The sequence below is a fragment of the Callospermophilus lateralis genome, chromosome 14, assembly GCF_048772815.1.
Source record: "Callospermophilus lateralis isolate mCalLat2 chromosome 14, mCalLat2.hap1, whole genome shotgun sequence".
NCBI lineage: Eukaryota > Metazoa > Chordata > Mammalia > Rodentia > Sciuridae > Callospermophilus > Callospermophilus lateralis.
In genome coordinates this window covers 55,137,338-55,161,658 of record NC_135318.1, presented here as the reverse complement: position 1 = coordinate 55,161,658, position 24,321 = coordinate 55,137,338, and the positions used below count along the sequence as shown (strand labels likewise).

Here is a 24,321-nt window from a genome sequence, read left to right as displayed (position 1 = left end):
CAATTCCCCTAAAAAGAAACACAAGTTTCCTAGTTTTCCTCTTAATTAGTAGGTCAGGAATCCCGATTTTACAGATTTAGTTTCATTGTTCTTAACAGAATCACACTGCTCACCCTGTGGATGAGATGTAATCTCCGACTCCTGGAAGGAGGCTTTCTCCTTGTTCCCTTGAGCACTAGTGCAGAAGACTAATTTTATTCTTCAGGTGGGAGTGGCAAATTTGAAATCAGAGCACAGAGCAACATGCAAATCATAGAAAGGGTTCATTCTGAGTAATAAATAAATATATTTATTTTCATTATGCCTGTAAACATTGATTTTTTTTTTGCTTGATGATCATATGTTTTCAAGTAAATTTTTAAAGAAAGTATGACAGGAATCAATTTCTTAAATAAAATTTCTTAAATAAGCATTACCTTAAACAATTATTTCTTGAAAGAGCTAATTTTGGGAAGCTTTTCAAATCCTGTCTTTATGAAATTTTTAAATGTAAACAATATATTCGGAGCAACAGAGCACAGAAGATGAGGAAACAAATGTAATTCTGCAGAGTTTTTAGAATGATTTTTGAACTGAAACTCCTATTCTACCAAAACAAAACAAAAAACAATGACAACCATAATTAAAAGGGGGAAAAGAAAGAGGCTTATTTATGGGACTATGGAGACAACATCAGAGATGGTGATGGCATCATTTGTTTCTCCTGCCCTTCGTTTTAAGGTAGACAATTCTCATGTATTTGCTGATAAATTGTCATTCTCTAGAACTTTGCTGATTCTTATAGGAAAAGCCAAATCAGATGGGGCATATTTCAGATTGACTTCTGAACCAGCAAGTCATGATTATCATGCAGGGTTTCTGTCCCTCAGCTTCTGCCTGTCTCAGAGAAGCTTGCCCTCCTTGCTGTCTCCTGCAAAGCTGGAAGATAGGGTGGAATGAGTGATGCATAAATTTCTTGCTTTTTTGCACTTAGTACCCAGCCAGAGAAGTTGGGCTGGGAGAACGATTCAGATGCTTTGGAAGCAACGATTGGTGGGTAATGCTTTCAACTGGGTCACGTGGACCAGTTTAGAGTTATCTTTGAATTTATGTTGTATTTAGAAACAAAGCTGGTATTAGAATTCTTGATATTAGCATGAACTGTGCTAATATCTTCTCAAAAGTGGGAGAGGATGGCATGGAAAACATTTTTCAAAGTAATATTTTGAATGCATAGACTATAATCTCTGGCTAAATTTCCATTCCATATCCTCAGGACTACAAATGAGATCAGAAAATGCTTGGTATGCAAACAACCAATAAAACTAGACAAGGTCATGTCATAAAAGGCTCTGCTTCTCCCACCTCCCTATTGCTCATGTTTTTTTAAAATTTCAAATTTATAGACAAGCTGAAAGAATAATTCAATGAACTCTCATACATTTCACTCAGATTCACTAATGATGAACCAAACACTTTGATTCATTTAATATCTCTCTCCACACATTATTATAATCAATATTTTTCAAGAACTATTTTTGAGTAATTACAGACAGTGTGGCCTTCTAGCCCTAATCTAAATGCTTCAGCTGCATCCCCTAAGAGCAAGAATATTCTCTAACATATCCAACAACACAACGATCAAATCAGAAGAGACTGATGTAATACTATTATTCAATATATGATCTGTATTCAGTTTTCACAACGAGCCCCAATAATATTTTTTATTTTTTTAAATTAGTTATACATGACAGCAGGATGCATTTATGTACTTTGTTATATCATGCATAGATGAGATAAATTTTTCATTTTTCTGAGCATACATGTTGCAGAATCATATTGGTCATGCAGTCACATATATACATAAGTAATAATGTCTGTTTCATTTTACTATCTTGCCTATCCCTACATCCCCTATCCTTCCCTCCCATCACTTCCCTCTACCTAATCTGAGGTAACTCTATTCTTCCCTAGTACCCTGTCACCTTATTGTGAATTGGCATCCGCATATTAGAGAAAACATTTGGTCTTTGGTTTTGTGGGATTGGCTTATTTCGCTTAGCATGATATTCTACAACTTCAACCATTTACTGGCAATAGAGCTTGTTTTCATTGATTTGGGATTCAGTCTGGATATACACTGCCTTTAGCTGTCATAGCTCTTTAACTGTTTAATCTAGGATAGTTATTTAGCTTTTCTTCCCCACAATGTTAACATTTTTGAAGCACAGGTCATTTTTTAAAAAGTATATACTTAACATTTTTTAAAAAGTATATATTTAACATGTCTTATATGAGCATAAGATTCAGGTAAAACATTTTTAACAAGAATAATATATAAATGATGCAGTTTTTCTTAATGCATTACAAAGGGAGGTACATGATACCAGTTTGTCCCAGATGGTAACATAAATATTTGGTTCTATGTCTACTGTCTTTTTCCACTAAAATGTTATCATATTTTACCCATGTAATTAAAAAATAATCTGGGATAAAATGCTCTTCCCCATCAAACTTTCTCCCAATAATTTTAACATCTATTGACTAGACTCATTTGTATCAATTATTATTATAATGATGTCTGTAAATGGTGATTTTAAAAATGTTATCATTCAAAAGATAGGAAACATTTTTTTTTGTACTGAGGCTTGAATCAGGAGAGCTTTACATCCCCAACCCTTAAAAAACTTTTTATTATGAGACAGGGTCTCATTCAGTTGCTTAGGGCCTCACTAAATTGCTGAGACTAGCCTCGAACTTGTGATGGGTTGTTGGGATTACAGGTGTGTGCCACCACACTGGGCCAAAAGATAAGAAAATTTGATATTTTATTCATATCAATTGGGAGTTGATTTTGTTATTCATAACTGGAGCACTGAGATTTAAGTAACTTCTTAAATGCAAAGTCAGAATTTTCTAACTTCATCCTTTATAGTGGTAATATTGATAATATTGTATCTCTGTTACTGTTACTAATAACTACTGTTTATTAAATGATTATTTTTTTGTCATCCACAATATGAAGCATTTAGATATATTGTCTCCTTTGGTCCTCATAGTACCAAAGAAATAGGTACCATTATTTTTTTCTAATTTCCAGAAGAGGAAACTGAGGATCATAGTTTGATCTTGAAAGGTAATTTTGCAGCACCCTCCATCATTTGTATTACAAAGTAATAAAATGGTAAGGAACTTGTTATAGTTCAAATGTGTTCCCTGAAGTTCAGGTGTTAGAAACTTAATTACCAATGCAGCAGTTTTGAGAGATGGGACCTTTGAGGAGTGGTTAGGCCATAAGAGCTCTGATGTCATGTGTGGACTAATGTTCTTTTCAGGGAAGTAGGCTCATTATCATGAAAATGGATCTTTTATAAAAATGAGTTCAACATCCTTGTTCACTCCATTCTGTCTTACTCTCTGTCATTTGCCATGATGAGGACCATCAAGAAGGTCCTTAACGAGAACTGTGCAAATAAATTTCTATTCTTTATAGATTATTCAGTCTATGGTATATTGTTATAGTAACACAAAATAGGTCAAGACAGGCTGATCTGCTCTGAGAATGTGACTAATATCTTTATTTTCCATTTCCAAAGTCAGATATATTGTTACATATCAATCTCACTGTGGATGAGGGCTGGAGTATTGGCTAGCACTTAGAGGAAGTCCAGCCTCCTGATGTTGTGAAATGGAATACAGTAGTCTCTGATTATCCACAGTTTCATTTTCTTTAGTTTTAGAGTTGCACACACTCAACTATAGTCCAAAAACATTAAATGGTAATTTCCAGGAAAAAACTCTCATAAATTCTAAATTCTGAGTCTTTCTGAGGAGCATGATGAAATCTCATACCATCCCACATGGGATGTGAATCACCACTTTGATCAGCATATCCATGTTGATATATCTACACTAGTCATTTAACAGTTATCTTTGTTATCAGATCTAATGTCATAGGCATCACAGTGCTTGTGTTCAATTAACCCAGAAAGCAAGAGTACTGAACAAAAGAGGCACCAAGGGGATAAAGCATGGAAGGACAGATTAACTTTGGTAGTAAGTCATAATGCTGCAGAGCATATTAAAAAAACAAAGAACACAATATAGTACATACAGATGGTACCTGACTTATGGTAGTTTAACTTATGATTTTTTGACTTTACAATTTGTTTTTAAGGATGTAATCACAACATAAATGAAGGAACATCTGTATTGAGTTTAGTACTACCCAAGGTTTCAGGTCTCTACTGGGAATCTTAGAAAGTATCCTGCAGATAAGGGGAGATGACTGTTACAGAAACTGATGTAGCATGATGCTGTGGTTTTTGAAATGCTATCAGTATTAGTAGAAGGCATCTTTTTCCCCCCTGTAATGTGTGGTTTGGGATAACTTTTTCCTCACTTTCCAGTGCTTCTTAGGGAGCTAAGCAATACTTAAACATGCATCAGGAAAGTCAAATGTTTAAATGCACATGGATTTAAGGAGAATAAGCTATGAAGGAAAAGAATGGGAAAGTAAGTGGGATACAGTGGTGAGGAAAGAGGAAGACATTTGAGAAAAGTGAGAAATTTGAATGTAAACTTCATAAGAGGAAGAACCGCCCCCATATCTATTACATGTGGAGCAGAATCTAACACATAGGGGGGACTGAGTGAAATTATTGAACAGGTCATAGAATTATGGGCAACTGCTGAATGGATGTATATTACAAGGGTTAGGGCAGCTGAAGAGTCACATCCATTCCAATTCAGGTGCAGGAGCTGAAAGCCCCTAGAGAGCAGCATCTGTAGGATCTGCTTCAGCTTTTACATGGAAGGTACATTCTTGCCAGGCATTCTCTACCAATGACGAACATACAGTGGGGCATACTGGGGACCGAACACAGGGAAGAAGCCATTTTTGCCCAGTGTGATCTTCTCTAAGAGTCATTTTGCTCTGAAGTTCATTGTTAGGTTGGTCGATCTGTCTGCCACATCTGCATTATGATCTTAGGCTCTTTTTGCCCAATCCTGCTTCCTCTTTCAGAGACACCCTCCCCTTGCAATTTCTTATACTTTTAATTGTTTTAGTGTATTCTTGCTGAAGGATCAAAATGACACAAGGGGTAACATTGTGCCTTGAAGTCTCATCATTCCTTTGATACAGGACAAATAGTCAGATATGTAGTTATTCTGGGTTCAGTCTTCCCTGGTCTCAACAGTCTTTGTGATGAAGGTTTCGCATCCAAGTGTGATTACAGATTAGTGTCAGAACATGAACTGTTATTTTACCTGTATAAGAAGATGGGTGCAGAAACTGAAAATAATCATTTAGAAGCTTTCATAACAATTTCACATTTGGTATGACATTAGTGACCAGTGAACTGGTTTTCTTGAACAGTATATAGATTAGTTTGGATGTTGTTGAATTCATATGGTTATCCCTGTTGTATGAACTGTGTGTTAGTCATGTGCAGCAGGGCCAAATTCCAGACTATGTTAATTTTTTAAAAATATTTATTTATTTTTTTGTTTTAGGTGGACACAGTATCTTTATTTTACATTTTTTTTTTAATGTGGTGCTGAGAATCGAACCCAGGGCCTCATGCATGCTAGGTGAGTGCTCTACCACTGAGCCACAACCCCAGGTCTGACCCCCCCATGTTAATATTTTAAGCTTAGTTTGGTAATAGTGAACCAACAATGTATAATCTGGAATGATTCTTTCACCAACACATAATTTAAATTTAATAACTTTAAAGAAAAATTGTTGAAACTGGCAACTGATGGATAATTGATGATGAATTTTGAAAATATGGCATAATTTGTTTCATTTTAGAAAAAAGTTAAGAATTGATATTCTTAGTGCCTTGAAATAGCTTTAAAATCTCTTATTTCTATCAATGTACCTATGTGAGAGATTTTTTTCTATTGTTAATGTGAAAATAGAAAATTTAAAAATACATGGTATCCCCTGCAAACTCTTCAAGAAGCTGTCTTTAATCCACGTATAGAAAACAAACCAGAAACAAGTTCATTTGGCAATTTAAGAACTTGGCACTTTAACTATTGACACTCCATGATTGTGCAAAGCACTAGGCATTTCATACGTGGAATTGCAATTTCATGAGAAACTTTTTGTTGAATTATGAATGTGAAACAATAAAAAGTTACGAATGTCAAGCGATTCAATTCGAACAATATGTAGTTTTGGGAATTATTTTTTTCCTTGAAATGCAACTTTACATGTACTGAAACGAATAATTAAAAACCTGAGCTTGTATTTTGCACATCTTTTTTTTTTTTTTTTCATTATTCTGGTAACTCATTTTTGCCATATTTACGAAAGTATCTCTTACCGACGTACTGGAAAAATAAAGAACTCATCTGTCACCACTTAAGTGGCTCTGAGGCTAATTTTGAGACAGAGTGCCGTGAAGAACCAGGCCCCGGAACACTTCGGCCAAAGCAAAATTTTTAGTAACTAACATTTCTAGATAAATATCCTCAATTTGTATTTAGACAAATACAAGTCTAGATAAAAATGTCCGAAGTCCCTCCTCAAAGGAATTTCACGTAGCTGGGCGGAGACACTCAAGAGCCCTGTCTACCGGAACTGAGTAGAGGGGCGGGGCGTGTAGCGTGAGGTCATCGGAGAGCGACGATAGCCCTGCAGGCAGAGCCGGCGCGTTACTGATGTCATCATCGCCCGACAGCTTTCAGAGAGACTGGAGGGCACGGCTCAGAGGTATTATTCAAAGTTGGGGTTGAGTCTTTTAGGTACGCCTGCGAATGTCTGCTTCTCTGTCCTAGATTACCCTATCGTTCTCTGGCCAGACCGGGAGGATTCGGGTCGGAGCTGCCTCGCCTTCCGGGAATGCGATCTGTCACGGCCGAGCTTTGCGGGTGGCATTCGCAGGACCCCCACTTCCGCTTGTCTTGGGATTCCTTGCCGACTTTTGCTTGTCGTAGCCCCTCACTTTCCTCTCTGGTTCCTTTTTTTTTTTCCCCCTTCGCTCGTTAACTCTGCCTTTCAAATATCGGAAGGCGAGAAATAAAAATATATGGCTTCCAAGTGAATTTTCAGCTTTTTCAGCGAGAAGGGCCAAAGTGGAAGGTGTAGGGGAGTAACTTTCCTATATTACCTTCGTTTATCAATCGCATTCATGATTGCAGACTGCCTGCCGCTGCTAGATCAGCCCATCTGAATAATGGGCTAATTTCACTTTCAGCTGAAATCTGTAGTGAATGATTACAAAGCAGCTTCTTTTTCAGTGTGAGTCAAACATCTGTTAGCAAATAACTTACGTGTCTTTATGTTTGTTGACTGCAATTAAGTTTTGGCTTGATAAAGATGTTTCTATCCGAATGAGATGATTTTGGTTCGCTTATTCACCTGTTTGGACTTTCTAATAGTAGACTGAATCAAGACTTAACCATGTTTTTGGTTCAGAAATAATAGGTTTTATCCATTGAATTTCAGCGAATAGTTTGTGGCTTGTGGAAATGATAGAATTCATTTTTTTGTTGGAATATAAAATGACAAAGTGTGAACAATTGATTTTCAAAATGTCTGAATAGCTGCTTTCAAATTGCCTCACAAGTCAGAGGCATATCCTTTTTTTATTAATAGCTTTTAACTTTTCATATGGCTCTTCATGTATATCATCTATTTCCAAACATTTGACTCTTTAAATATGACTCTAAATAGTCCACATTGGATTAGTATTTTTGATCATTTTCAGTTTAATAAAATAATACTTACTATTACTAGCAAATGTTTTGAGTGTAACTGAACCAGGTACTGTTCTAATAGCATACCTATATTATTCATTCAATTTTCACAAAAACCCTGTATAGTATTATTAATTTAGAGAAGAGATGATTGTAATAAACAAGTTTCATGTATTTTCAAAGGTAATTTGTTGCTTCATATAATTTTGAAAACTCTTTGAATTACAAACATTGAAAAGAAGTAAATTGCTTCCAATCTGATGTAATTACTTATCTTAATTTTGAGCAATCTCCCTGTAACTTATATATTTTTTTATTATAAAACTTTAGGATATATTTGTTTTTAGAGTTTAATATATTTATTAGAAAAGGAAGAATATTTTATTTTCTCATGGATTGTATTGTAATCATGAAGGAGAATTACAGATGACACTAACATAGACTGTTTGTCCAAAACAACAATATTTATTGAGAACTTGTATATACATTCACTATTATTTTCTAAGATAACAATATTTAAAAGAACATCTGAAAATGTCTCTCTAGTTCTAAAAAACAATAATATGTTGAATTTTTTTCTCTTAGTTCATAACTGTATAACTCTATTTGGTATAGAGATGGAAACAGTCCCCAAATGTACGGTATGGCATTTTCTTTTGGGTTCATGTAGTAACTTCCTAATAGCTGTAGGTCCAAACTACAATCTGATAAGATTCTTTAAAAGTTGGTTCCCTTTTACTTTGATTGGTTTTAATCCATAGAAACTATGCTTTGGAGTTTGAATTTTAACCTTTTTCTAGGTTAGTGATCTATGATGCTGGGCAGCAGTAGGATAGTTCCCAGTCAGCCACATGATCATGAGGATAAACAACTGATATTCCACAGTGAACTGTATTCAATGAATTATTTAAGATATGTAGCATTTTATTATAACAGAGGCATAGTGTTAGATGATTTTGCCCAATTGAAAGCTAAGTAAGTGTTCTGACTATCTTTAAGGTAGGCAAGGCTAAGCTATGTTTGGTAGGTTAGATATATTAAATACATTTTCAACTTGGTTATTTTTAACTTAAAATGGGTTTATTGGTATATAACCCCATTGTTAGCTGAGGAGTATCTGTAGTTATTAAATAAGTACCTAGTATCTGTAGTTGCTAAATGTCTATATGTGACAAGATTAGTGATATGGAGGTAACAAATTTGATTCAAAATCCTGCCTTGAAGAAAGAGCCTAGCAAGTAAACAACAAATGAGAAGTTCTGAGCAGAGGAACAATGTGATCCTGACTTAAGTTTTAATAGGATCACACTGATTGCTGTGCTAAGAATAGCTTATTGGATGATGGGGTAGATGAAAACCAGGAGACTAATTAGGGAGATGTTGTAATAATTCAGATGAGATGATAGCATCTTAACTAGATGGAAAGAAGTTAAGGTTAATAGCAGTACAATTTTGGATGCATTTTGTATATGAAGCCAACAGAATTTGCTTACGTATTGAATGTGGTTTGTAAGAAAACATAATTGTCAGTTTTGAGCCTGAGCCACTAGAAGAGTGGAATTGCCTTTTACTGAGATGTAGATAACTGTGGGAAGGGCAGGCTTGTGGGAGAAGATTAGGAGTTCAGTTATGACATGTTCAGTTTGAGATATGTTAGTCATCCAAGTGGAGATGTTGAGTAGTCAGTTGGATATATGGAGTCTGGAGTTCAGGGGGAGTGGTCGTTGCTGCAAACAAACATTTGGGAGTTGTCATTGAACAGATGGTATTTAAAGTTGTGACTTTGGCACTAGTCATTAAAGCAGTGAATGTAGATAGAAAAGAGAAGCAGCAGCTGAGCCCTCAGCTGTTTAGAATTTTCCTATTAGGAAGGTGAGGAAGAACCAGCAGGAGGTAGACTGGACAGCCAGCAAGGGAAAAGGACAATTTTGAGTCTGGTATCGTGGAATTCAGGGTGGAATAATGTGTTCAATTTTGTCAGATGCAGCTGATGGATCAGGTAAAATGAGGATTGACACCTTTGGATTTATCGAGATACATGTGGAATATTACTGATGGGTATGTGATAACTCTTAAGTCTGGAGAAGCAGTCACACACCAGTATATAACTATATTATGGGTGTATTCAGAGAACCTTGAGAGTGAAGCTGAGGAACCAGATTACTTTTATTTGGGAGATGTGGAAGTCTTTTTACAGAGGAAGGGGCATTTGATGTGGATAATAAGTTTCTTTAGGGCGCCCCCCCCCCAAATGAGTTAGAGGTATGGGGAGGTCTTTTCCAAGTAGAGGGAAAGGACTGTGAAACGACTTCCCTTCTTTCTCTTTCTTCACAGCCACACCTACCCGTCAGCTATTTTATGCTTTGGCAAGTCTTCTTTCCTTTATATCTACTAGTCAATTCCTGGTTTTGGGTAACCTTGTAGCTCCAGGCCTACTAGGTAACTTGTGGGGATTTTAGTTATGTAATTAATGACAGGAAAGAAGTTGAGTGTGATATTAGGGGGTGGGGGAAAGATGGGAATCCAGGCTGGAAGTATGAGAGGGATAGATTTTGAAGGACCTTCTGTGTTGTGTAAAATAAGATTTTTTTTCCCCCTAAAAGAATACGGAATCATTGTAGTGATTTGTGAGGGATGCTTGTCCATTGGATTTCGATTCCATTCCACTGAACTTTACCACTTATTAGTCCTGTGACTTAAGTCCCTATGGTGTTGTCAATAAAGTGCGGCTATTATCTGTTCCCATTTATAGAGTTGTCATGAAGACTCCCCCTTCTACTGTTTTTGTCCACTTCACTGTCATTCAGAATACTTTTTTTTTCTTCATTTTTAAGAGTACTTTCTTAAAAGAAGTACTCAGTCTACCCTCTGATTAGGTCGCATGCATTAGTTTATAGCCTCAAGGCACCATTCATTTCATGTCATTGTTGTAATTTTATATTTCTGTGATTATTTGATTAATGTTTATCATCTGTACTAAATGTAAGCCTAGTGCAGGCAAGTTTTTGTTCTGTTATGGTTTAGATATGAGATTTTCCCCAAAAGCTCATGTGTGAGACAGTGCAAGGAAGTTTAGAGGTGAAATGATTGTGTTATGAAAGCTTAATCAGTGCACTAATCCACTTGAATGAATTAACTGGGTGGTAACTGTAGGCAGGCAAGGTGTGACTTAAGAAGGTGGGTAATTTGGGGCATGCCTTTGGGGTACATATTTTGTTCCTGGTGAGTAGAACAGTCTGTTTTCTGATTGCTTTGTCCTGGGCTGCTTTTCTGCCCTGATGTTCTGTCTCAACTCGGGCACAAAACAATGGAATAGGCCATCTGTGGACTGAGAACTCTGAAATTGTGAGCGCAAAATAAACTTTTCTTCCTCTAAAATTGTTCTTGTTACAGCAATGAAAAAACTGACTAAAACATATTCCAAGTTTCAGGACAATATGTCATCAATACTAAATAAATATCTATTGAATAAGTAAGTCCTTAATGTCTGGCAGGTGGTAAATGCTCAGTGGATGTTATTCATTTACAAGGCATTGTGCATTGTGTGCAGAGGAAGGCATCAAAGATCATTAAAAGAATTGCCAGGTAACTAGGAGGTGAACCAGAGGTGGTTGGGTAGCATTAATTTGTGTTCTTTTGTGAGTTTCTTTAGGGATGTTCAGTAGGCCCAGAGCTAAAATGGTTACCAGAACTAAGAAGTAGCTAACAAGGCCAGAGAAATGTTAAAGACTTCCAGAAGTAACTTGGAAATAGCTAACTGGGAGGAAGAGAGCCAGAAGAGGCTTTTGTACCCTGGGAATAGAGAGAATATGGACTTTTGGTGGCTAGAAAATTTAGATGTAAGGAAGTGAATACATTCATATGGTTCTTTGAATATAATAGAACTGAAGGATATGGGTTTCATTTAGCTTCTAAGTAGTGGGAAATGACACTTTATCTGGCCTATTGGGGAATAAGGTAAATTTCAAAATTTAAGATAATTGAAGTTTTCATTTGTAAACATGTAATTATGTTACTCAATTCATTTAAAAATCAATTCAGAGAATGTAATATAATATGCTCTTGTGCTCATACATACAGTCATCCTGTGTGTGTGAGGGGCCCTGGGGAGTACATCACTATGTCACAGCCTACTCAAGGAGCTTGTAGTCAAAGGGAAAGTCAAGTAAATAAATAAACAGACATTATAAGATAGCGTTTTAATTGACATGACAGCTTGTAGGTGTGTTTATCCATATAGAGAGAATGGAAAGAGGGCACTCAGGAATCTTCATTGGCTAAAGTGAAACCGTATCTTCAAAGAGAAGCAGGATTTGAACAAAGTGAAATTGCAAGGGCATTTCAGTACAGAGAACCACCTGGTGAAAGTTTAGAGAGAGAATATGGTGCATTTGGAAAGCTGCCATCATGCCTTCAGTTAGAGGATTGGAGGAGGTCAAAAATGAGGTTAGACATGCAAGGGCCACTTTATAATGACCTAGCATCCATGCTTAGGGATTTGGAATTATCTTCTAGGTAGTGGGGAACTATTGCAGAATTTTAGGCAGGGGAGTACCATGATAGGACTATTTTTGCAGGAAAATTCATGTTTTGTAATATTCTAAAATTGAGAGTGGGGAAAAATTGGCAGTAGGGAGACTACTCAAAGGCTATTGAAAAGCTAGTCAGTGAGGATGTAGGAAAGTCTATGGTGTAGGGACATTAAGAAAGCCATAATGACAGAAATGGTTGAATTTGGGGCCTAAGAGTCAGGAGTGACTTGTGGGTTTTTGCCTGGGCTGACACTCAGAATAGAGGGGAGGAGGTAGCTGATGATGTCAGTTTCAGATGTGGTGCTATGCCCCCTTAGGGATACCAGCTGCTGGGCACTGTGTCCCCCCCACACCCTCTGCTCCTTATTCTCAGCCAGATCTTACTTAGCACATTTTCTCATGTTGTCTCCATCTCTGTCTGTCCTTGCAGGAAGAATAGGTAGAAGGGTGAGGAGGACAAAGGCAGATGAGTTCTTCCTCCTTTTTGGAAGTTTTCCTGTGCACAGCCTTAGGCCCCTCTGTGGCTCCTTTTCTTCTGTGAGGTTTAACTAAGTTAAGGTGTATGGAGTGCTGAGAATAGGGCCTGGCAAGTGGTGCTTTTCAAGCTATTGCTGGATTCTAAGGTCATTGCTTTATCCTAGGGTCAGAGTTGCACAGTGGGGTGTTCCTGCACTTTCCCTGCAGAAGTAATAGATAAATCAATAGAACTGGGAAGAATTTCTGATACAGAAGAGGCTTTATTTTAAGCCTGCCTTGCCTTTAGTTAGGAACAAAGCAAGTGGTTTAGTGTAATGAGGGCAGTTATTCTTATTGCCTTGCTCTCAGTGTTCACCCTAACCCATTTTAACAATAAAAAACTGCTTATTGGTGCTTAGGGATGGGAAATAATAGTAGAAAACATCCCTACCATGTTCTGGAGAGGCAAACTATTTTCTAATAGGAAAATTGGATAAAAAAAGTCACATTTAAATAAAGATCTTTTGTGATTTAAAAAAATACTTGTAGTATTTATTAAAAATCAGATACTTTATAAAATATACCTTTAAATGGTGGTTGTTTATTTTATATCACAAATTAAAAATTTTTTGAAAAAATTTAAGCAATCAAGAATTAAATGAGTCCGCTTTGATTCTATTTCCTAATCCCTGCCCCTTCTCAAAGGGTTAAGTATCTATTTCCTTTATAGATCTCCTTCCAAACCCTTTTTTTTACGTATATGCAAGTACAGATTTAAAAAAAAAAACCCTGAAGACATATTTTAGGCACATTTTTGGTTATTTACAATGTTCCATGACTTTTTTCACTTCTCATTGGGTGTCATTGCACATAGACGTCTTTAATTTTAATGGTCATATAGTATTCCCATGGACCGATGGATGTTACTGTAATTCGTTTAACCATTTCCTTATCAATAAAAATTTAGGTTGTTTCTAGTGTTTTTGTTGTAGTTTATTTGCATTCAACAAATTTTATTGTTTATTGACTACCAGGCAGTGCTTGTGAATAAAATGCAAATCCCTGCTCTATTATTTCCTTCTTTTGGTGGTAGACAGATAATAAATTAATAAAAATTTGATGGATGTCAGATGCTGTTTTTTTTTTAAAGAGAGAGGGAGGGAGGGAGGGAGGGAGGGAGGGAGAGAGAGAGAGAGAGAGAGAGAGAGAGAGAATTTTTTAATATTTATTTTTTAGTTTTCGGCGGACACAACATCTTTGTATGTGCATGCCAGGCGAGCGCGCTACCGCTTGAGCCACAACCCCAGCCCAGATGCTGTTAAGTAACATAAGGTGTGGAAGAAGTTGGGGAGTGAGGTGAGGGGAGTGCATTTTTAAATGGGGTGGACAGGAAAGATTCACCACTAGGTGACATTTGAGCAGAGGTCTGGTGAAGGTGGTGTAATGAGCTCTGGAGCTGTTGGTCTGGGAGGAGGATAGGAAGGCAGCATTCTAGGAAAGGGAGAAGTACAAAGGTCTCGAGGTAGACACATTTCCTGATGCCAAGTGAGAGAAGAGCAGTGGGGCTGTTGTGGCTGGAATGAAATGAGCAAGGGGAGAATGGGAGGGGATGAAGTCACAGAAGATGAGGATTGTGTTTGGACCTCTTTTTACACTATAAGTATTTTGTCTTTTATTCTGAATGAGGTGGCAAGCCTTTGGAAATTTCTGAGTAGAGACATGGCTTTTTCTGCTTTTGAATGGTCACTCTCCTTTCTTGATAAGAGACTGTTTTTCCTGGATGCAAAGAGGCCATTCAGGTGGCTTTTGCAACAGTCCAGGTAAGACATGAGGGTGGTTTGCACCACTATGGAGCAGTGGAGTGGTAGGAAGGGATTTGATTCTGATTTGATATGTGTTAAAGATGAGGTGAGAATAAACAAGCAGGGATCTCTGAAATTTTGGGTCTAAACTGTTAGAAGGTTGGGCCTCAACAATTGAAAAAATTGTCTTGAAATGAGATGGGGAAGACTGTCATAGACAAGATTAGGAATTTGGTATTGAGCCTGTTACAATTGAGAATTTATTAGATATCCAATCAGAGAAATGAAGTAAGCAGTTGGAAATGTAAATTTAGAGTTCTGAGGAAAGGTCAGGGCTGGAGACAAACCTGTGAGTCCTCAGTTAATTGATGCAATTTAAATCTCTTAGCTCACCTAGGAATAAGTTTGATAGAGAAGAAAAAAGGCAAGGACAGTCTTTGGGCACTTCAAGGTTAAGAGGCTGAGGGCAAGAGAAGAATGCATTAGAGAGACCAAAAAACCAGCCAGTGAAGTGGAGGAGCAACCAAGAAAATGTGATGTTCTAGAAACCAGGTGGAGGGAGATGATGTCAAATGATGAGAACTGAGAGTTGGATGTTGAGTTTAACAGTGTGGCAGTACGAGTGACCTTGAAGAGCAGTTGCTAGGAAAAAAGTAGGGAGTCTATTTGGAGGGGATGAGAGAAAGAAAGGAGAAAATAAGAGACTGTTAACATAAGCAACCCATTTGAGGAGTGTTTTCTAAAAGGGAGAAAGGAAATGGGGCTGTAGCTAGAGGGTGTGTTAGTCAGCTGTGACAAAATACCCAAGATAATCAACTTGCAAGGAGGAGACATTTATTTGGGTCAGTTTCAGAAGTTTCAGCTCATGGTTACTTTGCTGTAAAGCTTTTGGGCCTGTGATGAGTCTGAATATTATAGTGGGAAGTAACAGAGCAAAGTTGTCACTTCATGGTGGCCAAGAAGAGAGGGAAGGAGGGGCTGGTGTCCCAATACTCCTCTTAAGGGCATGCCCTGCTCATGACCTGACTTCCTTCCACTAGGCCTTACCTCCTAAAGGTTTTACCACCTCCAGAAGTGCCATAGGCTCGGGTCCAAGCCTTCTAGCCTATAGGCCTTTGGGGGACATTTAAGATTTAAGCCATGACAGAGAAAGACATAAGTCAAGGTGTTTCTTTTGTTTCTTGTCTTTGATGGAAAAATAAAATATTTTAAGCTTTTGGGTAATGATCTAGCAAAGGGAAAAACTGATGCAAGAGAGTGGGAAAAATTCAGAGAAGAGTTTGAAGCCGATTTTAATACATTCACGTACATATATAAGGATTTCTGTAGGCGAGATGCTTAAAAGGATTTCCTGAGTCAAAGGGCAAGTGTACTAAAAATGCTCTACTAATTTATATTCTGCCTAGCATTGAACATTCCTTATTTTTAAAGTTATTGCCGACTTAGTAAGTGATGATAATCTGTCTAATCCTTTTTTATATTTTGGCAAGTATTTTCTCCTGGCTGTCTTTGGCCTTTTAATTTTGCTTACAGTATTCTTTTTACCATGTAGACTATTTTTCCTTTCAGTTTTTATATAAGGCTGTCAGCCATTTCCTTTTAAAATATTTGAGTTTCATTTGGATGATATAAATAATTTTCCTTCTTTTTAAAAATTTTGAGCCACAGTCTTACTAAGTTGTCTAGGCTGGCCTAAAATTTGTGATTCTCCTGCCTCAGCCTCCCAAATATGATATTCTATATAATCTTCTAATATGGTTATACATTTACATTTTTAATTCATCTTGAGTTTCTTTTTTGGATATTATGAAATAGGTATTTAAATTTTCCATTTCTTTTCTATATTCTTAAACAGTTAAATTCCATAAGAATAATTGCTTCCTAAAGGTCCTCTAGGCCTGGAGCCTTTCCAGAGAGTAGGTCTTTCACTACTTTGTACTTTTTTCCATATAGTCTAAATACTTCCTTCTGGTTTTGGTAATTGATTTTTTTCCCTCCAGAACATCATTCTTTTTATTTATATTTTCAAATTTATTGGTTTCAAATTGTATATAGAGGAAATGCTAATGAGTCTTCTCTGCATGTGTAGTAGATCCCCGTACTTTCACTTTCATGCAGGTGGGGAGTGCTGGAGCTACCCTTTGGTTTAGCTGTTTTCAGCCCTTATGGTCTTTAGGGGTTATTCCTAGATTCTCATTCTGATTTGTTTGAGAAGTTCCTTGGCTCTGCTTCCTATCAGTTTGATCTTACCTGCTCTGCTTACAGAATCTCTGCTGTTGAGGTCTGTTGATGGGTATGTGACCTTCTTAGATTCCAATGTTTTTATTTTTATATATTTTAATTTTTTTCTGTCATTTTGGAGGGATTTCATGAGGGATGAAAGGTCAGTGCATATTTTCACTTAACCTTTTGGGACAAGAAGTCACAGTTCTTTGCTGTATGGTTTTATTTTTATTATAGTCATTTGTTTAGTTGCTGGTTGAACAGTAGTTGGATAGTAACTTCACAGCTCAAGTAGTGACAGGTAGATTTCATTTTTTTTTTTTTTTTTTTTAATGAAACCAGAAGTCTTGGTGGAATATATTCATTGAGAAGAAATGCTAATTTATTATGACTAAATATTCAAGTAGTACTTTTGAAACCTAAAAGACATAGCATAACATTTAGAACTATAAGGTGCTTTATAAAGGTCATTAGACCAACTGCCTTGTTTTATGGATGAGGAATTTGAGGCCCAGACAGAGTCAGCGATTTATCTAAAGTGACAAAGTCAGTGATCAAGCAAGGTGGAAAACCCAGTCTCTTTACTTCCATTCTGCTGGGCTCTTTGCTACTATTCACTTTATTGCTGTTCTCTTTAGCCATGTAATAAGAATTTTTGTAACCTAAAGATGTTACACATGACTTGGAGTTGCTTCTGGAATTTGGTCTTAGGTACTTCATTTAATACATTGTGTGGATTTCACTTTTTCTCACATAAATATTAATTATTGTGATTTAAGTATGAATTTTCAAAGAATGGGCTGTTAGGGTATGTTCTATTCTAAGTGAAAACCATATAGTTTATTTTTTCTTCAAGTTTCTTATCTGCTTATAGACTTTATGAGATTTATGGACTTTGTGAATTTCTTATTAATATTTTAAAGAAGCTCAAGGAATATAAGTATAGGCTTGAGAAATAATTTTGGTGATAAATGATCAGTGTTTTTCAGACCTAAGATGTCTAATTTTTTAGTTTAATATAACATCCTGCTAGATCACCACTTAAATTTAGAAAGGCTAAGATATGTAAGCTTTTCAAAGAAAAGTACTTTGCTTATTTTTTCAGCAGGCATTAGGAGAGGTATTTTGTAAACTTTCATTGCTTTTCTTGGTCTTTACCTTCAACAGAAAATTTTTAAAATGTAGAATTTTGATTATTGATATCTCATATTTGTAATCAAGTTTTTTTTTAAACAGAGAGAGAAAATTTTTTATTATTTATTTTTCTTTAGTTTTCGGGAGACACAACATCTTTATTTTATTTTATGTGGGGCTGAGGATCGAACCCAGTGCTACGCGCATGCCAGGCGAGCGCACTACCACTTGAGCCATATCCCCAGCCCCTATAATCAAGTTTTTAAAAGTATTGAACATTTGATATGTGTAGCATTAGTGGACAAAAGTGGGTTCTTTTCTTTTTGTCCTCCCAAGCAGTTTAAGAAGGGAAGCTGGAATAAAGTTGCTCTAGAATTGCATTCTGAGAATATTTGTTTAATTAGCTGCTTGTTTTAATCTTTTAGTGCTTTTGAAATAAATGAAATTTTTATTTTTTGGCAAACTAAAGAACAAGCTCTGTTTCCATTATGAACTCTCAGAACTAATTTTTTTCCAGTTGGTCATAATGGCAGATGAAGAAATTAATGAAGACTATCCAGTAGAAATTCATGAGTATTTGTCAGCGTTTGAGAATTCCATTGGTGCTGTGGATGAGATGCTGAAGACCATGATGTCTGTTTCTAGAAATGAGTTGTTGCAGAAGGTATTTTAAGAATGTAATTCCTAAAAGTGAGTTTCATAAGACAGAACTTTGTCTTATGAAACATATGTAAGAAACAACAAACAGATTAGTGAGTTTTGCTTCTTTTTCCTTTGATTTCAATTTTTTAAGTGTTTGGTTTTTTTGGGGGGAGAACAATAAAACTCCAGCCTTAGGAAATACTTCCTAACTATATTTTCATGTTAATTTAGCTTTCAAAAACAAGGAGCACTCACAGCATCCTTTTTGACAGACTCTATTTTTGACCTTTTAAGTATTACAGTGATGTTATCAGGGTTTCTGGAAACTCTGTAGGACAAAAAGAGTAAATTGACTTTGACAGTCTAAAACAAATCTCATTATGTTTTTTCTGTCTTTGGTATTGCTTAAGCATGTTAGCCTGCTTCTTATACATAGATGCATCATGTACAGTGTTTATATTGAAAAATTGCTTTTGACATAAAAGTCCAGATGATAACTTCTGAAATTAAAATAATTCAGAAGAATTTTTCTTGGATTATATACATTCCTTGTTTAACTAAAGATGATACTCTGAAGTGAAAATTTGTGGGCAAAAATCACTGGTTAAGAAAATTTCTTTTTGTAAATTATGTCCAGATCATATGGTTATTGCATTATAGGAAGTAAAAAAAAAAAAAAAGCATATTTCTTTGATATATTGTGCTTGGTGAAAGTTTGAAATGTTATCTGATGGTATTCAAAGTTTGTGTATTTATTCTTTCTTTTTTTGCTCTCTTTTTTATTAGTTGGACCCGCTTGAACAAGCGAAAGTGGATTTAGTTTCTGCGTACACATTAAATTCAATGTTTTGGGGTATGTATACTACATTGGAGTTAATTAGAAAGCAAATATATATTGTGTTAAAGGTGATTTATTTTTTAAATGATAGCAAAATATATGTTTATACTGTATAGTGATTTTTTTAATAATTTTTATTGTTGGTTGTTCAAAACATTACATAGTTCTTGATATATCATATTTCACATTTTGATTCAAGTGGGTTATGAACTCCCATTTTTACCCCGTATACAGATTGCAGAATCATATCGGTTACACATCCGCTGATTTACATATTGCCATACTAGTGTCTGTTGTATTCTGCTGCCTTTCCTATCCTCTTGTATAGTGATTTTAATAGTCAGATATTTAATTTTTTAAAATCAGAATACTGGGTTTCTATGAACCACACATAAATTTAATACTACATAGAGGATGAATAATTTAAAATTTAATGAACCATCCGAGTTGCTGTCCTTTTTTTGTGAATAATTGGGATTTCTTTAGTTGGGGTGCTCTTATTAATGCATAACACCAATTTATTCCATGAAATCTTTCTCTTATAGTTTATTTGGCAACTCAAGGAGTGAATCCTAAGGAACATCCAGTAAAGCAGGAACTGGTAAGTTTTCAGTTAATGTATTTTCATTTTATATATGTATTGTAGTGTTTCTGAAGTTTCAGTTATACTATCTTTATCATACTAATCATGGAGAACAAAATTAGAGTCAAAATTATCTTAGTGAGTCAGATCTTACACGTCTTTGTTTTTTCTTTCTCTTACCTTTGTCAGAGAATTGGTGTTCCATATATTATATAAATCTCTGGATGGGAAAATGTTAGGGTTCTAGTAATTATTTATAACTTTCATATTATTTTTCCTATAAATTCTTAAAATCCTGTTCATCTCTAGGGCTACTTTTTTTTTTTTTTTTTTAAACTCTTACACAATTCTTAAAAGTATATTCTAGTTGATTTACTAGCAAAGACGGGAAAGTTTCTCCCCCACCTTTTCAATTCCTCCATTAATTCATTTTCTCAGCAGTAAAGAATCCAGTTCAGCAACAAAGCTAAAAGCTTTTTTGGCACCAGCTGTATGTGTACTGTCCAGTAATTCTGCATTAGTGACATATTTACAACCTGTAATAAATCTTCTAGGTTTGTCTTTGTATTCCATTTAGATGTATAAGTATAGTATATAAGGTCTGATATCTTGGAGTTTTTGCTGACTTCAAATATTAAATCAAATCATTCAATTTGAAGGGAAAAATTAGAAATCAGACTTATGGTTACCTTGACTTGGCTTTATGAATAAGAATATTAATAAATTTATTTTTTGTGTTTGTAAAACATAAAGTAGATATATATATATTTATATATATGAAATATACTTGACTTTATATTCTTGTTCTCAAGTCTTATGGTAATTGATATGTATGTTATTTACAACTTAGTGAAGCACTTGGTCATTTATTTATTTATTTTTTAAAAGTGTATACCAGACTTGTCTTCATTTTTTTAATGTGTGGACTAAGGCATTTTCTTCTTTTAAATTCCTTGAAGTAAAAATAAATTTATCTTAAAATTCAGCAATCGTGAAAAATATTTAAAGCAGAAGCATAAAGCAATATAATATGCAGATTTTGGTTTGACCAATGATACTGGTTTTAAACCTTAAGAAACATAGGTTGTATCATCTGTTTTCCACTTTCTAATACAGACTTTACATTTATAAAATATCTTTTTTTTCCTTTTAATGCAAAATTATTTAGAGTACTCTTTGTAAAAGGATGGGATCATTTGTCTTCTGCCTCAGAAACCACTGTGTAGAGAGTACATTAATATTCTGAACAGAGTTGGCAAATAAAAAGCATACAAAAACCAATTCCTCTTTTCTGACCTTGTTACAGACATTACTAAATGATCACAGAGTTAGTGTTTTGCTGTATATATCATAAATGGGGAAAGGGTTTGAAAATTAATCACTTTATTCATTCAACACATATTTGAATGCCTGCTGGGAGCCAGGCATTATTTCCAAGTGAGATGATTCCTCATTGAACTAAACTGAGAAATATGGCAGACACCATACTGTATGAGATGGAGGAGGACAAAAATAAACACAATAAAATAAATAATAAATGTAAATGACTGTATTATCTTAAGAAGTTTTATGTGTTATGGGAAAAAAAGGAAAATATGAGCAGGGAAAGGAGGCTTGGAGTTCTTGGGTAGGATTACAGTTTTAAATGGAGAAGTCAGGGCCTCATTGCCAAGGTTAACATTTGAGCAGAGAAGAAGAGAGGAAGTGGCTGTGTGGATATTTGAGAAAGATCATTTTAGGCGGTGGAATAAACAGGGTGAAGGCCCCAAGGCAGGGCTGGGTTGTGGGTATGCTGCCCTTGGTGTCTACTATTGTAAGGACTGTGACTTTTATCAGAGAAATAGGGAGCTATAGAGGATTCTGAGCTGAGTTTCTAGCCTTTTACAGCGAAAAAATGTAAGGTTCCACATTTGTCTTTGTATGTTTTTGTAACTGTTTTGATTATTTTAGTGAAACTTTCTTTTAAGCAGTGATCAATCATTTAATATGCTATTTTATGACTGTCATCAACTTTATTTCTCCATTTGAAGTATAGGATAGCCATTTATGCTGATTAATGGTCTCACAAGATTCAAAGTGGCCCAGTAACATATTATGTTTCTCACCTTGTAAAGTCTGATTAGAATCGTATATTTTATTAGAAAATTTCATGCACTTATCAATCAAAATCATGAAATTGAATAAAAGAGCTCGTATTTTCTTTCTGCCTATTTTAATTGTGACACTGGACAGTAATAAAAAATAAATGGCTAAATACTGCCTCATCTGTTTTCTGTTTAGAAAAACCAAAGGAGAATTTCGTTTGTATGTTACAAATGTATGGGAACTCAGATTTTAGATTTTAGACTTTAGATACAAAACAGTTACTATGTACATTTAATTTAATACTAATTTGAAAAATTTATAACCACATCTGAACAATTCATTGTGTTAGTAGTGGTGTGTATGGTTCTTTCTCTTTGAAAACACTCAGCACACTTCTGAAATGACTTTTTAATGTCTGTCTTTTTCATAGACTGTGAACTCCAGAAAGCATGGAGCATGTTTATCCTGTTCACTTGCATTTGCTAGCACCATGCACTTAATAGGCAATAAATACCTATCTGTTGAATTTAACTGAGGTATAGCATGATAAAACTTGGTGGTGGTGAACAGCTCAGTAAATCCATTGCCTTTTTTTCTTTTTGTCTCTAAGGAAAGAATCAGAGTATACATGAACAGAGTCAAGGAAATAACAGACAAGAAAAAGGCCGGGAAGCTGGACAGAGGTGCAGCTTCAAGATTTGTAAAAAATGCCCTCTGGGAACCAAAACCTAAAAATGCATCAAAAGTTGCCAGTAAAGGAAAAAATAAAAATTAAATTTTTGGTTTTGATGTACACATATACAAAAAGTACATCATTTTTATTGTTTCACAAAATACATGATTATGTGGCAATGTAAGATTTAAATGTATTCTTTTTTAAATTCACATATAAATTTAAACTTTAAATTTGTAATGCTAAATACTTTTATCCCCCAAAATATTAAGTTGTCTTTATTGATTTTCCATGAAGTTTTTAACATTGTGATATATATTTTATATTTAAAGTTTACCATCTCTTTTGATGAGATACTTATTTCTTTATGTTGCTCAATCTTGAAAGTATCCCTTTATAAGCAACTGTGAAATTTAAGTTAAATGTTCTTTGTAAACATTTGTACTATTTTAAATGAATAATGACCTATGAAGTATGTATCTGTAGGCTGAAGTTAAAGGTCCATCTGTTCTCATTATATGATATTAAGAATGAAATGACTTAAAGGTCTTCTTTTGTGTGTGTGTGTGTAGTTAATTCATCATGTTTTCATGATTTTAGGAATTATTGCTTTTTTGATATTCAAAGAGTGAAATTAAACTAAGGTTGTACTTTAATTCTTGGCTTGTTGCCTCTATGTCCCATTTAAAATAAAATATATTCTAATTAACTTTAGGTGGAAAATAAGGTTGTATGTTGATGGCTGAATTTTGGCCTGATGGTTGTATAATAAAAGTTGTCAATGGTGTGTAGTCGACCTGGTTATTTTTCTCATTTGAGTAAATATGCCCTCCAAATTAGGAAGATAGGTTTTAGAATTCATACTGAATAGAAAAATTCATAAGTTTTTGTTCTTCGGTTCTCCTGATCTCATTCTTTCAGATTATTTGATTACATGTGGCTGAGGCAGCATTAAGTATATACAAGTGTTTTGGAACAACTTTCTTTGTTACATAATGGCACTTAAGCAGAGGAGAAATCCAAAGGAGATTACACTATGTTCATGTTCTGATTTATTTTTCTGATATATTTGTTACAGAGAATTCACATATTAAACTTTTTTTGAATATCTACGCCCATGAATTTTAATTATGCCCTTAATGCTTTCATTCTTTGAATCCACATCATTATGTGCAGGATTGCCAAGTCTAGTAAAGTACTTTAATTTTTGAAAAAAAAGGAGTTGTTAAAATTTTCTGTGTGATTAATTCTCTATAAGTAATCTTGAATAAATGGATTTCTTGATTTATGGTAGCAGATATTGGAAATGGTCTTAAAATATAATGGATTTTGTGAAGAATGTTGAACTCTTTCTGTGATCCACAAAGAAGTCACTGATAGATGCAGAAAGTCTTGTGGCTCTGATGGCAGACACTTTTTGAAGTGTAAGAACATTTTTGAACATTTTTAGTTATTTCACTCTTTTGCCACCTTCACTCTCAAATTTCTAACTGCTTTTATAAGTAACTTCATGAGAAAAACAGGTGTTAAGATCAAATGTAGTATGTATATGGTTTATTGCAAAGAAACTTATAACTTGAATTTCTGTGTAATTTAAACTTTCTTAGAAAATGTTTTAAGTGGAAAATGTCATAAAATGGTAGAAAATCATTAGCCAAATT

At 35.0% G+C, this 24,321-nt stretch overlaps 1 protein-coding gene across 2 annotated transcripts; it reads left to right on the top strand.

Annotated features, from left to right (window-relative positions):
- Positions 1 to 6,617: 6,617 nt before the first annotated feature.
- On the top strand, positions 6,618 to 23,953 carry C1d (C1D nuclear receptor corepressor). 2 transcript variants are annotated; one of them, XM_076833172.1, is made up of 5 exons: positions 6,618 to 6,706; positions 18,357 to 18,503; positions 19,268 to 19,334; positions 19,865 to 19,920; positions 22,598 to 23,953. In XM_076833172.1, exons 2-5 carry the CDS (start codon positions 18,366 to 18,368, stop codon positions 22,760 to 22,762), a joined length of 426 nt encoding a protein of 141 aa, XP_076689287.1. In that variant the 5' UTR covers positions 6,618 to 6,706; positions 18,357 to 18,365; the 3' UTR covers positions 22,763 to 23,953. The 2 variants fall into 2 exon arrangements, with proteins under 2 accessions (XP_076689287.1, XP_076689288.1); XM_076833173.1 differs by having other exon boundaries at positions 6,655 to 6,738.
- The last annotated feature ends 368 nt before the right edge of the window (positions 23,954 to 24,321 follow it).